The sequence below is a fragment of the Ixodes scapularis genome, unplaced genomic scaffold (assembly GCF_016920785.2).
Source record: "Ixodes scapularis isolate PalLabHiFi unplaced genomic scaffold, ASM1692078v2 PGA_scaffold11__112_contigs__length_91849675, whole genome shotgun sequence".
NCBI lineage: Eukaryota > Metazoa > Arthropoda > Arachnida > Ixodida > Ixodidae > Ixodes > Ixodes scapularis.
In genome coordinates this window covers 54,049,976-54,064,532 of record NW_024609837.1, presented here as the reverse complement: position 1 = coordinate 54,064,532, position 14,557 = coordinate 54,049,976, and the positions used below count along the sequence as shown (strand labels likewise).

General features: G+C 43.0%; 1 protein-coding gene across 2 annotated transcripts in view; it reads left to right on the top strand.

The window, feature by feature from the left end:
- LOC120836186 overlaps window positions 1-14,220 on the top strand; it is a 74,176-nt gene extending 59,956 nt beyond the window's left edge. For both annotated transcript variants that reach the window (XM_040205533.3, XM_042288911.1), the window contains exons 3-4: window positions 5,778-5,833; window positions 12,567-14,220. In XM_040205533.3, coding sequence (XP_040061467.2) covers window positions 5,778-5,833; window positions 12,567-13,576 — 1,066 coding nt within the window. In that variant the 3' untranslated portion in view covers window positions 13,577-14,220. The remainder of the gene's footprint in view (window positions 1-5,777; window positions 5,834-12,566) is intronic.
- The last annotated feature ends 337 nt before the right edge of the window (window positions 14,221-14,557 follow it).

The following is a 14,557-nucleotide window of genomic DNA, read 5'->3' as shown; positions in this document are numbered from 1 at the left end:
ATACGTGACTGCGTATTAAAGGGAACGTGGCTTCCTTTATTGTTTTTATGTTTTTTTTTGTTTTGTTTGTCTGGCGTTACAGTATTTATACTCGATGTAATCACAAATAAATTTCAGTTGTAAGTCAGTGCTGTTTTTCGCCCGGCCTTCGCGTTCTTTTCCGTGCCTTTGCTTTGTTTTTAATTTTTAACCGTAAATACCAACTAGCCCAAACGTCAACGTTAGACAACTTAAATAAACCCACAACAAATGCAGAAAGAATAGTGAACACCGCTAACTACCGCATTAAAGAACAAAGCCAGCAAGGACACCAACAGAAAACAAAATACAAAGCAGACATCACAACGAAGAGAAAACTACATAGCTTATATCACCACCTCCCCCTTTCCCCTGTCGTCCTCCCCTCCCCACAAGAAATTAAATTCGTTTTAGCAGGTTCGTTTAAAGGCCGACGTACACTTGGCTCTTTCCACTTTTGCCCGCCTCCTTCTATCCTATATCCTGTCCACTTTTTACCTTGCCCCAACCTGGCTCCCCTCGCTGCTTACGAGAGAAGAGCGCTAAGGGAGTTATCTTCCCCGCAGAAAACCGAGGTCGTACGTGGGTCTTTAAGAGCACAGACATGTAAATAAAACATGCGACCTTGCTAGCTGTACGGAAGACTCCCTTAGGAGCCGTTTGTAAAAATCGGTCTCTTTAGCTAGAACTTTAGTCTAGTTCCAAACACAGAAATTAGAGCAACTAGAAACATGCTTGGCCAGCTCTGAAGAATCACTGTTATTTTCTTACCGAATGCTTGTGTTCCCATAACCTATTGTTGAGACAGATAATAGTCTGATTTACATAGCTAGCTCCACGTTTTTCATAGGGTTTCATAAACAACTCCAAGGTTACTAATCACCGACTCTTCATGCGTTTTGTTAGTTCTCTATGCTTCTTGATTTTTCGAGCCCCTGATGTTCTTAAATGCAGATCAACCGATGACTGACATCCAGCCTTTCTAACGCAAGTCAGCGGTCGTGTTTCCTCTAGACATCAACGACTTGTTTTATTCGTTAGATTATGCTGTTCTTTTTTTGAGGTTGCGGGGGTTTCTTCAAGATAATTTAGTGAGGTTTCAGTCCCTGTCGAAGATTGACGTGGGTAGTCTTTTTAATCATGTTCAGCTTGTTTGGCTTCCACTGTTACTAAAATGGAGCAAGGGCTGTTTATACAAAAAATCGATATTTGCATCGGTTGTCGTCTTACGCCTATCCTTTCGGTTGAAGCGCTGGAGGCGTACCCAAGGGATGCCGTCTTGGTTCGTAGGTATTGAGATTATATTTAGGCATGTTGTTCGGACAACGTGGTGGGCGATCTAGTTATGGTTAGCTTCCTTGGAAAAGCTCCGAAGCCTTGTTTTTCAAAGGACGTGTTCAGCAAAGAGTGGTTAGAGTTTTTGCGTATCAGCTGATTGGGAAGGCGGGCTTAAGATATTTGCTCTCTAGGTTAAGTCGTAATTCAAGGATTGTAAAATGAGGTGTGGTCAAATTTGTCTTAATGAATGCTCTGAAATGTTCATCTGTGCGTTGTGCAGTGCCCGCTTGGAAAAACAGCTTGGCATGCTGTCGTTGGTAAATTATAGTCGGGAGGATGTGTCAGCTGTTGTTTTCCCGTTATTAACATGCTCTAAAAGGCAACCCGTAAAGGGCTTACATAAAAGCAAGGTTGTCTGCCTGCCTTACTTTCACGCCGTTTCCTATAAACTGTGGGCGTTTTCGTTTGGATAGACTAACGCCCTTTTTGTCGGAAAACGTAAAGTGCGGCGAGGAGCATAGAGAATCGTCGGTGGCTTGCGACCTTCGAGAATTGTTTATGAAATTAGCTATGTAGGTCCGACTGCTAGGTGTCTCGACAATAGGTTACGCTTTTGTTTGGCGCAATATGGCCTAAGTTGCCTGTGCGCCGTAAAACCCCAATCATCATCAATAGGTTACGCGAAAATAAGCGTGGGGTAAAAATAAGAGTGAATCTTCAAAGCTGGCTAAGCATGTTTCAAGTTGCTCTAGTTGCTCTGTTTGGAAGGCGCCTAAAGCTTGAAATAAAGACAACAAATGTTACCAACGGCTCCTGAGGGAGTTTTTACGTACAGCAAGCGAGGTTGTGTGTCCAGTATCATGTATTTTTTTTTTCAAACAAACCTGTTAAGACGTTTCTAAGTTTTTGTGTTTTTTTATTGGGGAGGATGAAGAGGAGAAGGGGGTGGGTATCGATCTAAGTTGAAGATTTTTGCCTTTGTGTTCGGAAGGTGTAACCGTTGTTTTATATGTTTTAGGGAGCGTGTGATGGATGTGTGGGTTTTGGTGTTTTTTTTTTGTTGGTGTCCATGGTGGCACTGTTAATTAGTGTGCTAGTCGGAAGTGTCCAAACTTTATCTTTTCTTTCCTTTTTTTTTACTTTGTATGTACGTCTCTTGGTTGTTGGCCTATTTAAAGATGATTCGGCCTAATAAAACTTCAGGTGTGTTTGGAGCGCTGTTTTGTCCGTCCCGTTTTCATCCGCTCTCGGGTTGCCATGTCAAGAAGAGTCGCGGAAGTCATCTCCAAAAACATTAGGGAGTTTCACTTTTTTTGGTAACTCACCACTGCTTTACATTCATTTCAACCCGAAAAAATAGCAATAGTTTATTTAAGCATTTCAGCTTTCATAAGGATGAATTAACATAGACAAATACTTCTGTAAAACGTTCGTACTTTCCCCAAGCCGAAATACCCTGACAAATATACCAAAGTTTTTTTATTATTTATCGCGCACGACAAGCCACCGTTCTCTGATAAGCGATGGCAAGATAAAATAGGCGCAAATTTAAAGTCACTCGAATGTATACCTGATTTTATATGCATTTTCTTTAGAAAAAGTCCATGAATTTACATTAACGGGTAATTTTTGTGGTTCTTAGATTTAGTAAGATCATACCGGTAATTGTGTTATATCTAACCGTGAAAATCAACATATCTCTTTTACCAACTTTGCCATGAAATGAACAAAAAAAAAAAAAACGTTCAAGGGTGCCAGTTTTGTTTGCCACTCCATATGCCATGCGAGAACCGCTGCTTATCAGACGAATAAGTAAATTAGGAGAGAAAGACTACTGTAAATACTTCAAAATGTTCTACTTAAATATTCTACAAGCGATGTTATAAGGAGCCATTCAGTGCACATTTACGGTTTATACCTTTTAATCTTATTTGCAACAAATGTTCAGTACCCTACAAACAAAGTTTTTCCTTTTTTTGTTTGTGTAGGTTAGTCCATTGGCCGGAAAGACGTTCTGTGGTATTCAGCAGCGTCGAAGGCCATGGCCCTAAAGAATATGAAACCTGTTCAATGTTTGTACTACTACGTTACTTTTAAGTACTTCATAAAATTAAACACTAGATAAATTAGTTCATTATATTTCTATCGCAACATGGTTGACAATAAAATGTGTGTTTATAAAAAATACATTTTAATGTTTGATTCAAAGCGTAATTTTTGTAGCAAAAAACCCAGGGCCATCAACTAAATTGTGGACAGAACAAATAAACAGGCAGTAAATATAACATGAAGCGTGCGTGCAAATCACACAGCGCGGCCACTTTTCTGAATAGGCCGCATTAAAGGAATATAGGACTCTAGATTTCAACTAGCTACAATCTAAAATTCCTTGTGGGTTTGACTTTGAAATTCAAGATTTCTCTCGACGTCCAACGAAAGAGGAAAAAGCATCTGTGTGACATCTGTTTGGGGGTACACAGATTGAACAGCCCCGCCACTGGAGGTTCAATTCACAATTTATACTCCCTCTTCGATGCACAAAACTTTATTAAGATTCAAGTATGGTCTATAGTTGGTACATCGTTGGACGCAAGCGCCGAACAATCAGGCCGAAAAAACAGGCACAATACTTGCCGCAAGAAGCCTTTGTGAATTTACCATAATATCAACCATGTTTAAATCCGTTCACTTACATTATGTATAGCGTCCGCGTTACCTCTATTGGGCAAAGGTTGTTGATGAAAAAGCTCCGAAACTTGCTGAAAGTTTGCAAGCCTTTTATTTCATCTATGGAGAATTACAAAAACACAGTGGACACTTCATTAAGATTTGCCAAAGATCTGCCACTTCGTACAACTCTTTTTCTAGAGTTTGAAGACTACAAAGTCAGAACGGGTACCGCGCTCAGTCCTTACATTGTATATTCGTCGAACAAAACTTTGTAATCTATGTAAAACGGTTACGGGTGGCTTTGTCTGTGTTTTCTCGTGTTTACTATCCAATCTGCATTTCATTTTTTTCTTGCTATATTCAAAAGAGCGGCGGCACAGCTCAGAAATTATGCACACTGCCCCTTCGGGGGTCTTTTCCGTAGCCTGTCGTATTTGCTCAAAGAATATATTTAAAGGGACTTTCTAGATTGTCGTAACAATAAACTCAGGTGTAATTAGTTTACAAAACAAAGAAAAAAAGAGAATTAATGGAAAAAATGTAGCAGACAAATTTTGCAGAAAAGAGAAATACAAAAACCAGAAATGGTCATATTTTTATTTTTACTTTAGACCTTTTGATTAGACAAACGATAAAGCCGCGTAGGTCTGTTTAGCTAGTGATGGCAGAACGGAAGTTTCCAAGCGCACAAATGTGCGATGGAATTGCATATCCATTCAACCATTCAACAATTTAATTTAGTATTCTTTATTTTGCTAAGAGAGTCGGGAGAAATGCCGAAAAACAAAAGCCCGTACCCGAAGGCCTGCAAACACGAATACCAGCTTAGGCGCAACAGTGACACGCTAGCTCGGTCGCCTTTCACGTGTTTTTTTTTTTTTTTGTTTTGCGGCGTTCGTGGTTTAATAACTGCGTTAATCGTTCGCGCGGTCGTCCACCCTACAGTCTCCAATAAAATCGTCTAGCAACATAGTGAAGGTAGTATTAAGAAACAAACAGTATATATGTATGGAGACACTCATGAATCAAATTGGTAATATTTGTTTGTTCCCATCATGGTTGATCTCTGGCTGACATTTAGCTAATTTGCGTCTAGTGGGTGAAATTACAACAGCGGCTATTTTTTAAATATTTTTAACAGATTGGGGTCCGCCCCCCCCCCCCCCCCCCCCCTCACAAGGAAGGCCAGGTTTTGAGGCCCTTTAACCCTAGATATTCCAGCCCTGATCTTTTCGGCGACCTTAACGACTTTGACCGGTGTCGTGCTGCTTCTTCGTACATGTGTATATTTGTGTTCAGTTTGGGGGGAGGGGGGTGATCGGTGGCCGAGTGTGCTGGCGCACACCAGCTCGGAGCACGGGGAGCGTAAGGTCGCACGGCAGAACCCAGGGATCGTGTGCTCAATCCCCACCCCTGCCCGTTTCGATCTGGATGAGCATCGTACCGGCGTGCGGTCGTGTATCACTTATGAGTGGTCCACATTAAGGATCCCAAGCTAAAGGTCGTGCTGCACAGCCTAAATTTCTCACATACAGTGAGTAATAATGACGCCATGTTCAGCCAGACTAACATTCCGCGGCGCACACAACTAACGACAAATTACTTCAGTGGGTGATGCTCCAAAAAACTTAATAAAAGCGCGACAAGTTCTTTAGCGGGATATTTTCAGTTTGTCCGCGAGAAGCGTTTCTTTCTCGTTCGCCTAGTGTAACGAAGCCCTAAAGAGAGATATATGTATATTTGTTTTCTGGTCCCACGATGGATTACGGAAATCATTCGTGCATGCTGAGAATACGTTCTTTTTGTTTTAGGAATGCACCGGAGTTCTACAAAAGGCTGAAGCGTTTGCAGCGTCGCACAGCTGAGGGTGAGTATAACAAAAGGTTATGCTCTACTTTATTTTTAATTACGTTGGTTTGTCATGCGGCACAGATTCAAAGGCAAAGATGCAGTCTCGTTTCCTGGAAGAAATCCAGAAGGGAGCTGTGTATCGGGCCATGTGTCCAACGTTGAAAGTCTGGCGGCCGCTTAGGATGGAGGCCCACCCGGCTAAGGTGGCGCCGACGTGTCGGTTAAAGGCCCAGCACGTCCAAAGGAAATGCTCGAGATCCGCTTCCCGAACTGGGGCGGGACAAAAGGGACACCGGGTGGATGTCGTGTGGATGTCGATTCGTTAGATTATGCTGTTCTTTTTTTGAGGTTGCGGGGGTTTCTTCAAGATAATTTAGTGAGGTTTCAGTCCCTGTCGAAGATTGACGTGGGTAGTCTTTTTAATCATGTTCAGCTTGTTTGGCTTCCACTGTTACTAAAATGGAGCAAGGGCTGTTTATACAAAAAATCGATATTTGCATCGGTTGTCGTCTTACGCCTATCCTTTCGGTTGAAGCGCTGGAGGCGTACCCAAGGGATGCCGTCTTGGTTCGTAGGTATTGAGATTATATTTAGGCATGTTGTTCGGCGCTCAGTCCCACTAGAGCGACAGACAAAAACAAAAGACAGCGACAAGCCTCAAACCCATGCAGCATGCTCGCGATGGTACTTTGGCAGGCTTTTAGTCGTTCGGTGCTCGTGAAGTAAGCACGTGCGATTGCAAGTCTGCCAAAGATACCCTCGCGTGCATGATGGTCGTGTGTGAGCATAGCCTCCTTTATTTATAAAGCCTCTCAAATCGCGAAAGACTCTGGTTTGAGGCTTGTCGTTGTCGTTTGTTTCTGTCTGTCGCTCTAGTGGGACACGGGCGTAATGAGCACATCTGGAGCGGACGGCCGGTGTGATCGATGCCTTCACGCGACCACTGGAGCGAAACCTCTTCTAGGCGGGTAAGACCGCCAGGGAGGTGGAACCTCACAAAGGATTAAGAGGTGGTGTGGTGCGTCGCAGTCTCCTTGTGAATGACCAGACTATCCGTGGCCGCCGGCAACTTCATGTGGTCATTCACGAGGAGACTGTGGCGCACCACACTTCAACGGGTGATATTGTATAAATTTGAGGAAAGTGCAACTTATATATACATCCTCTAAAATGCGCAGTAGCACACAGGATAATCCCAACCAGGGTGGCACACGTATCTGGAAACAGTAGGTTTTCACCGCTATCATCATCATCTCTTCAAAAGTTGTTTTTACTGAAGGATACCATTCAAACCTTTTAATTATTTAATGTTAATCCATCACCATTGCACAGCTGGGCGCCCACGTACGGCACAAAAGTTCGCGGAATTTCAGATACACCGTAACTGCACCTAAAACCAATTGTTCTGGAAGAGCTTTTGCAATGGCTGTTGAAGAAATACTCTCTAGAGCTTCTTAGAGGATTCGTTATGTAAGCGTCTAGGAGCTAACGTTACGTAGGTGTAAAAAATTTTCATAAAGGCAAATATATTTGACCACAAAAAATTACGAAGACATGGTTTGTAATAATTAGTTCAAATGGTTACTTATTGAGTTTTAAAGTGCTATACCAACTTCTAGCGCATAATACATTAGGAGTCACCATTTCGTAATTGCGTAAGTTACGAACGCATAACAAAAATAATCTACACTTTGGAGCAGTAAAAGTGAAAGTAGACTTTATTTTGATTTGTTTCGAAAGTCAAACATTTGTCGAACAATAAAAACGTGGCGAATCATGAGTTTATTTTTAAAAAAATAACAAGCATCTTTTGTGTAAAAAAACGCATTGATGCGGAGTGCTAACTGGGAGACTGAAATTTTGAAATATGAAACAAAATATATTTCTTGTATATAGCATTTTGTGCGCACTTCCCACTTTTTTAATTTCTAATATATTTCATACTCTCTATGAACCTCTGGCATGCTGCGTTGTAGTGATAACCTTCTCAGTAAAAAGGCCCGGCTACAGAACAGATGCGTATCAGCTTTGGGGCGTAGCTGTTTTAGCGGCCACCGCACTCACACACGCGGGAAACCGACGTCATAGGCATAAAGTGGCCGGACCGGCTGAGAAGGTAGCACGTGTGCGAAACCTAACCCTTGGAAGGCAAGAGCACACGACGGCATCACAAAGCATCTTAGCGAGGACAGGGGGTAACCCCTGTCCTCGCTAAGATGCTTTGTGATGCCGTCGTGTGCTGATTCCAAATCTGCCAAATCGAAGCAATGCATTCTAAGCGTAAAACGCTGTTGCTATCCTAAGGTTCTAGATAACTGAGAATTCACGGGATTTGAGATACATAGTTAAGTTACAGCACCACCGTATTATGCCTCGTGCAATCCAGGCACTTATAAAGACGGATGTTAAAACAAACTGCAAGCTGAAATAGATAACCTTGTTACAGTTCACGCCCCGCATTTTTTTTATCGTTTCTTCAATTATTGATTTACTTATTTACATCGATTTTCTTATTCAGTTATAATTAATTCTTTCATCCATTAATTCTGCTTCTCAGGACCCGAAGGTGTCCCAAAGGGCGAGTGGGCTGAAACATCTAAATAACATATCAATTAGGCACATAGCGGCATTAAAAAATCAGAGAAAAAGCATAGTTGGTCGGAACGCAAAATGAAGTCACACATAACGTTTATAAACTCAGCGCAGTTGGCGATGTTAACGATAAGTGGGCGAAGGCGATTCCAATCCAATGATGTCTTGAGTAAAACTTACAGAAACGCAAGCGCTTGACTGCTTTTTTGATGATCGACACGTGATAGTTCTGTTTACAGAAGGTGCCGCTGTGCTGGTTATGATGATAGATCTTATGAAATAAACACAGGCGTGATACGTTTTCAGGTAGTTAGAGGTCAGACAAACCAGAGGTTGTTTCCATGGCTGATATACTCGATATTGGGGATAGCTCTTTATACAGTTTTATTTTTGTTACTCTTTAATCGTCCATGCTTGTGACAGAACCATTTGCACACACGTGACAAGTCAGCATCTGGCCAGGTCATGTGTCTTAACCTCCTTCTTTTTAATCCATCACTCACCTCTTCGGTACCAATGAATTTTCGAGGGCTGTTCTTGTTCTACGCATAAATTACTGGTGGGTGAGACCGAAAATACGAAGCTTACAATTCGCTTTGCTTCGTGTTTTCTTATTTTTTATTGATGTATCGTCTTTGATACAGTGGGTCACGAGAACGTAATAATATCTACACCCTAGCACCCCGAAAAATATTTTTACTGAGCGTGGATTCCATTAAAATAATTGAGGGTACTGTTAAAGCCACATCTATTTCGCACGAGATGCATTCTTTTGTTGTGAGTGCTCTACACCCCGAAGAACTGACACCTAGTACGCCGTTCTTGTGTTATTTCTTTCTGAGGCAAGTGGCTTTGCCCCAGATCTTTTTGATGCAGGTGAAAGAGGACTGCATTTCTTACGCTTCCAAATTGGTTTGGCTTAGTCAGTGCTTTTCTCAGTCCCCCCCCCCCCCCCCCCCCCCCTCGCCTGCTCCGTCGTCGGAATTGTCGGTGTCGACATCCTTTGAAAACACTGATTGTCCGTCACTGTCGTCGTAGTATTCACTTTCCGAATTTTCATTGAACAACACATCCAATATCCCGCCATCTGTCGAAAGTTTGGACGGAATGGCAAAACGGCGAAACATGAAGAATGGCTGGGTAGCATTGGTCCTAGTCAGCACTGAGACCCATTGCATCAAATGTATTTCATGCAGAAAGTGCTTCGCCAAAAAAAGTTGATTGATCTACAGCAAAGAATAATGATGGCTAGTTCGGCTAGTTGCTTTTGCATCATGGTTCTGGCGTATTACACCATGAAGTAAAGGATAATTTGATATGTGTTCCCGAGTCATTATTATCTGAGTGATGCCATTTTTGATAAAAATGGTGGCTCTATTGCAGAAAGAAAAAATAAATATTACCTTTCCCGTGTAGATGCAGAACAATTGAGCACGTTGCCGCGATTTTTTAGACGCGGGAGTTGCCATATTGCGCCATCTTGCAACTTTATTTTATGGTGTACGAAAGGGACCATGTAAATCAATACAATGTAGGCAAGGTAGGTTGTATTTGCAACAAAACGATAATTTCAAAATTCTAGTTAAAAATTCTTTAAAAGCTAAATAGAAAAAGGTAAATATTTCGAATGCCTTGGCATGTGTCTACCACCTCACTTTAACTCGGAAATTCACGTAATGAGCATATTCACCGAAACGAGCAGACCACTAGCTTCTCTTAAATGCCGTTTGAAATTCGCTTCTCAAAATACCAAGCTAACTGCATATAACACCCCGTTAAACATAACAGCGCACAAGGGACGATGACAAAGAAAGGGAACACAAGACACAGAAGCGCTGTGTGTTCCTTTTCTTTGTACACGCCCTTAGTGCACTATTATGTTCAATATGTCCTCATACAAACTTGCCCAGCTCACCACAATTATATACAACACCAGCGACATATCAAAGCTTGAATTTTCCTCATCAGTACAATCCTTCCTAATTTTGGTTTAATTTGTAGAGCTGAATGCTTTATATTCAAAGATTTCAAGAAAATAGGCAGCCCCTTTGAAAAGAACGAACAATTTAACATCCCCTCTTAGAGCATCGCAGAACTTGTGCAAGTCTGTTCATGTTGCAAAGGTTGCATCATCATTTGCCAAAATTGGAAAAGCAGCAATAAAATACACCCAACGAATGCATTAACCCTGCGAACTGGCAGACAGTTGCCGGCCTACCTCAGCTATTTTATGAACGAACCTTTATAAATATTCACCTGGCGAATGTTGACCGCATTGTAAAACATGCTGCTAGATAGCATTGTTACTCAATCTAATACAGGTTATTTTAGAGATGCGCTTAAAACACATGACCCAGTCAGCTGCCCGAAAGCGGCTTGTGCGGTTAAGTTCGTTCTACCTTGTGATCCAACCCCTTTATTTAAAGCCCAAAAATAGGCGATTTAAGGGTAATCAAAATTAAATGAAGTAAAGTAGTCGGTATGCAGGACGAAATTAAAAGCAAGACAGCAATGCGACGTATTGGGCTAGGTGGTTTGAAGTGAACATCTTGGGAAGGAACAGCTGCAAAACACATGGACAAGGGTAAAGAAACGCACACGACAGGACGGCACTGAACTAACGACTGGCTTTTTAATGCACAAAAAATAAAAAAAAATAAACCAAAAATCATGTGATTTAGACAAAAAAAAAAAAAAGTACAGACGCGCGAACCAGGCAGCATATTTTTTGTCAAGATAACCATACCAGTGGCTGCGTAATGCCCTTCATAATTCATCGAAGGTACCCGAATTCTTTTTCAGATAAAGCCACTAACAACTCGCTGACACATCTCTGGCAAGTTTAGAGATAAAAAAAAAAGCCTCGACGATTTCCCTTGCCACTCTATCTGTATTTTTATCCAAAACAGTGACTTCACTAAAGTCAGGATGGCACTTGCAGTCCCTGCAGTGTAAATGAAGCAACTCCCCAACAGTGGCCCTGAGAGAATAGGAATGTTCTCTAAGTCTGTCATTTACACAGCGGCCCGTCTGTCCAACGTAGACATTGCCACACGACAAAGGGATATTATTAAACACGCCAGACACACAAGCCACAAACGGTACTCCGTGCTTTTTGGTGCATCTCCTTTTCGACCGCTTTTCGGTGGTAGCACCGACCTTTGCACATATCTGACCCATTTTTCTGTGGGGAAGAAAACACCACTGGGACACCATACCGACCTCCGACATGCTTAAGGTTATGAAATACCCGGTGAAGATAGAGGGCACAGCCAGCATTTTGTTTTGTCGAAAGTAAGACAAAAAAACATTGAATAAAAGAAATATTGAAAAATCAAAGCAAGATTGAGTGACCGTTGCGGTTAACACATCAGCACCTTCCATGGCGTGATCAGGGCAACTGCCACGTGTTGCGACATACCGGAAGTTCAGCTCTTAAAGATGCTGAGGGCCGTGCAGAAATTGTACCTGGTGGTATGGTGCCAGGAGTGTGCCTCCGACGGGTGGAGCGTGCCTCCGACGGGTCCGACGGGTTAAAGACCCCAGGCTAGCAGTCGCACTGCACTGGTTAAATTCTTATCTATAGTGGGTAACAATGGTCGCCATGTTCTGGCAGACTAACCTCCTGCTGCGTAAACAACTAACAACTAATTTGACTTTTTTTTTTTTTTGACCGACGGTGTGTTTGTTGCGTGCTGAAATGTATCTTTTTTTTTTTTAAATTATACTTCAATGACCGAATCATTGAAGTTCGATGTTGTTGCCTGCCGCCATCCCGGTGGTGGCACAGCTGCGGAGGCGCATACGATAGAGTCCTGTTCTGCTGTCGCTCGATCCCGGTGTGACAGTTCAGGGAACCTTCTTGAGCAACGAGCTGGGACACCGCGACTACAGTGACCCTACCCTTCGCTTGTAATTTAGGCCAGAACTTCACGGCCAACCGCCATGATCGCGACATCGCACACGCCGGCTCATCTGTCGTTACTTGTGACCACTTTGGGACCACTTTGATCTGTGGGTGTACGAGACGAAGACGCGTTACAGGCACCGTAAGAGAGAGGGCTATGGTTGGGCAGTCAAAGTGCATGACGTGCGCTTTAAAGTTCGAGATGTTCCATTGAATCTGCCCTTATTTACTATTTCATTTTATTTTTCAGTCGAGACCTGGAACCCGAACCGCTGGGCCAGCTGCCCGGAAGTCGTCGATCCAAGCCTGAACTCCCTGACCCAGGACGTGCGTTTCTACGTTGGCACGAGTCCGTCTGGTCGCAGCATCAACGAGGACGAGGAGCAATACAAGACGTACCTCTACTACCTCCTCAACACCACGCGAAGTGCCAGCTCAGAGCTCAGGTTCCTCGAGCTCTTTCAGGAGGCCCAAGACAACATTCGAGCTTTTCAGCGGCAGGACAGTAACTGCACCCTCGACATCAAGCCTGTGAGGACCGCTCAGTCGGGGACATCGTGGTCCTCCGGTGTAAATGACGTGCACCTTCGTGATAGATGTTTCGATGCCTATCACAAGGATGACGTTGTAAACTTTGGCAAGACACCAAGCGACGTTGTTGGCGGCTGCTCGAGGAAGTCGTGGTCTTCTAGTGTCGGTGAGGTGTACTCTCGGCACAAAGTCTTAAGTTCCTACCGGCAAGGTGAATGTGTAACTCGTGGTAACACGCAAGTCCTTCAGGAGGATCAGTGTTCTAGGACGCCGTCATCCACTAGTGTAGGCAACGATATCTTTCCAAAGAAACTCTCCCCGAAGTGCGATCTCCAGAGGGAGGAAGCTAGTCGTTCGACAGGAACCTTACAAGTTGGAAATGAACTGTGCCTCGATTCGTCTTCAGCAGATGATGTGCCTGCGGTCATACCGAGTGTGTGTCTTCAGCTTGAGAGGAGAAAAAAAGTTGTTAGTTGCGTGCCAGGAGCGTGCGAGGCGTACGACAACCCCTGCTACGAGACTGGTGGAAGCCCCCGGTGCTCCTTCGTGGACGACGCTTCAAGTCAGTGCCGCGTTGGACAGCCAGCGGGCGACGGTATTAGTGCAGACAACTTGCAGCGTGGACTCTTCAGCCCCGCAAGAGTGAAGGAGCTGTTACGCTATGTGTTCTGCTGCGAGTGCCACTGGTGGAACATGAGCAAAGTCCAACGGAGTTCGCATCCCTTCTGATACACGACGAAAACGTATCGTCTTATTTTGAAATACACAGCGTTTCTTTGTTGTTTTTCTAACGCAGGATGAAATTTGAAGTCTATTACGAAAGATGTTATATTTTGAAAATTAAATATAGAAGGAACAAATACCAAAGCTCCCGCTTCGAAGCAAATTTATTGGCATTGCATTTAGGAATCTTTTGATAAAGGTTCACCCAATAAGCCCTTTGCAAAATTACGCCCTCATCTGGCAGAGCTATAAATGCAACAAAGTGGCGTTTGCAGAAATACATAATCAAGCTGGTGATCTTAAAACGTTTGAGTCAACTGCATGTGAATATAGAAGTGCCTGCTTCGCGATGTTGATCGTTCCGACAGATTTCTGTTTCCAGAACTTTTAGAACCATAACAATACCAAACAACTGTATTGTTATGTAGTATTGTATCAGGAAGCCTTTATACAAGAACTTCTGGATCGATGCATACATTTTCGTACTCACTTAAGGGAGGTTGGAAACGGCTGAGTTGGCACGTTCGTGGATCGAATGGAGAGGTGGTCGTCTTTTCCGGAATATTCAGTCCACCTCCATCAGAGACGGAACACATTCAGAATAGAAATTTATTGAATACCAAAAAATAAACTTGGTGGCCTTTCGGTTTCATGTTTTATATTTTTTTATACGAGATTTGGAGTAATTAACCTGCGTTAATTCTCCTGGGAAGCTATCAAACGGTGCCAATTCTGCAAGCACGGCAATCAGTCACATAAAATGAGTAAAAAGAGGCGAATGAAGAAAAGTACTATGAAAAAAAAAGGAATAGACCGTTGTTTGGTTATATCTACAAGGCTAAACAAAAGTTGGACGTTGGTAATATCTAATAAGCACGTGATCTCACTTTGGGATACGGATGCTGGTCCCACGCTGTAAACACACAATTTGATCAGAGAATCACGACTGCCAAAGGTATTTCGCCAGCATCACGTAGTGGATCCCAC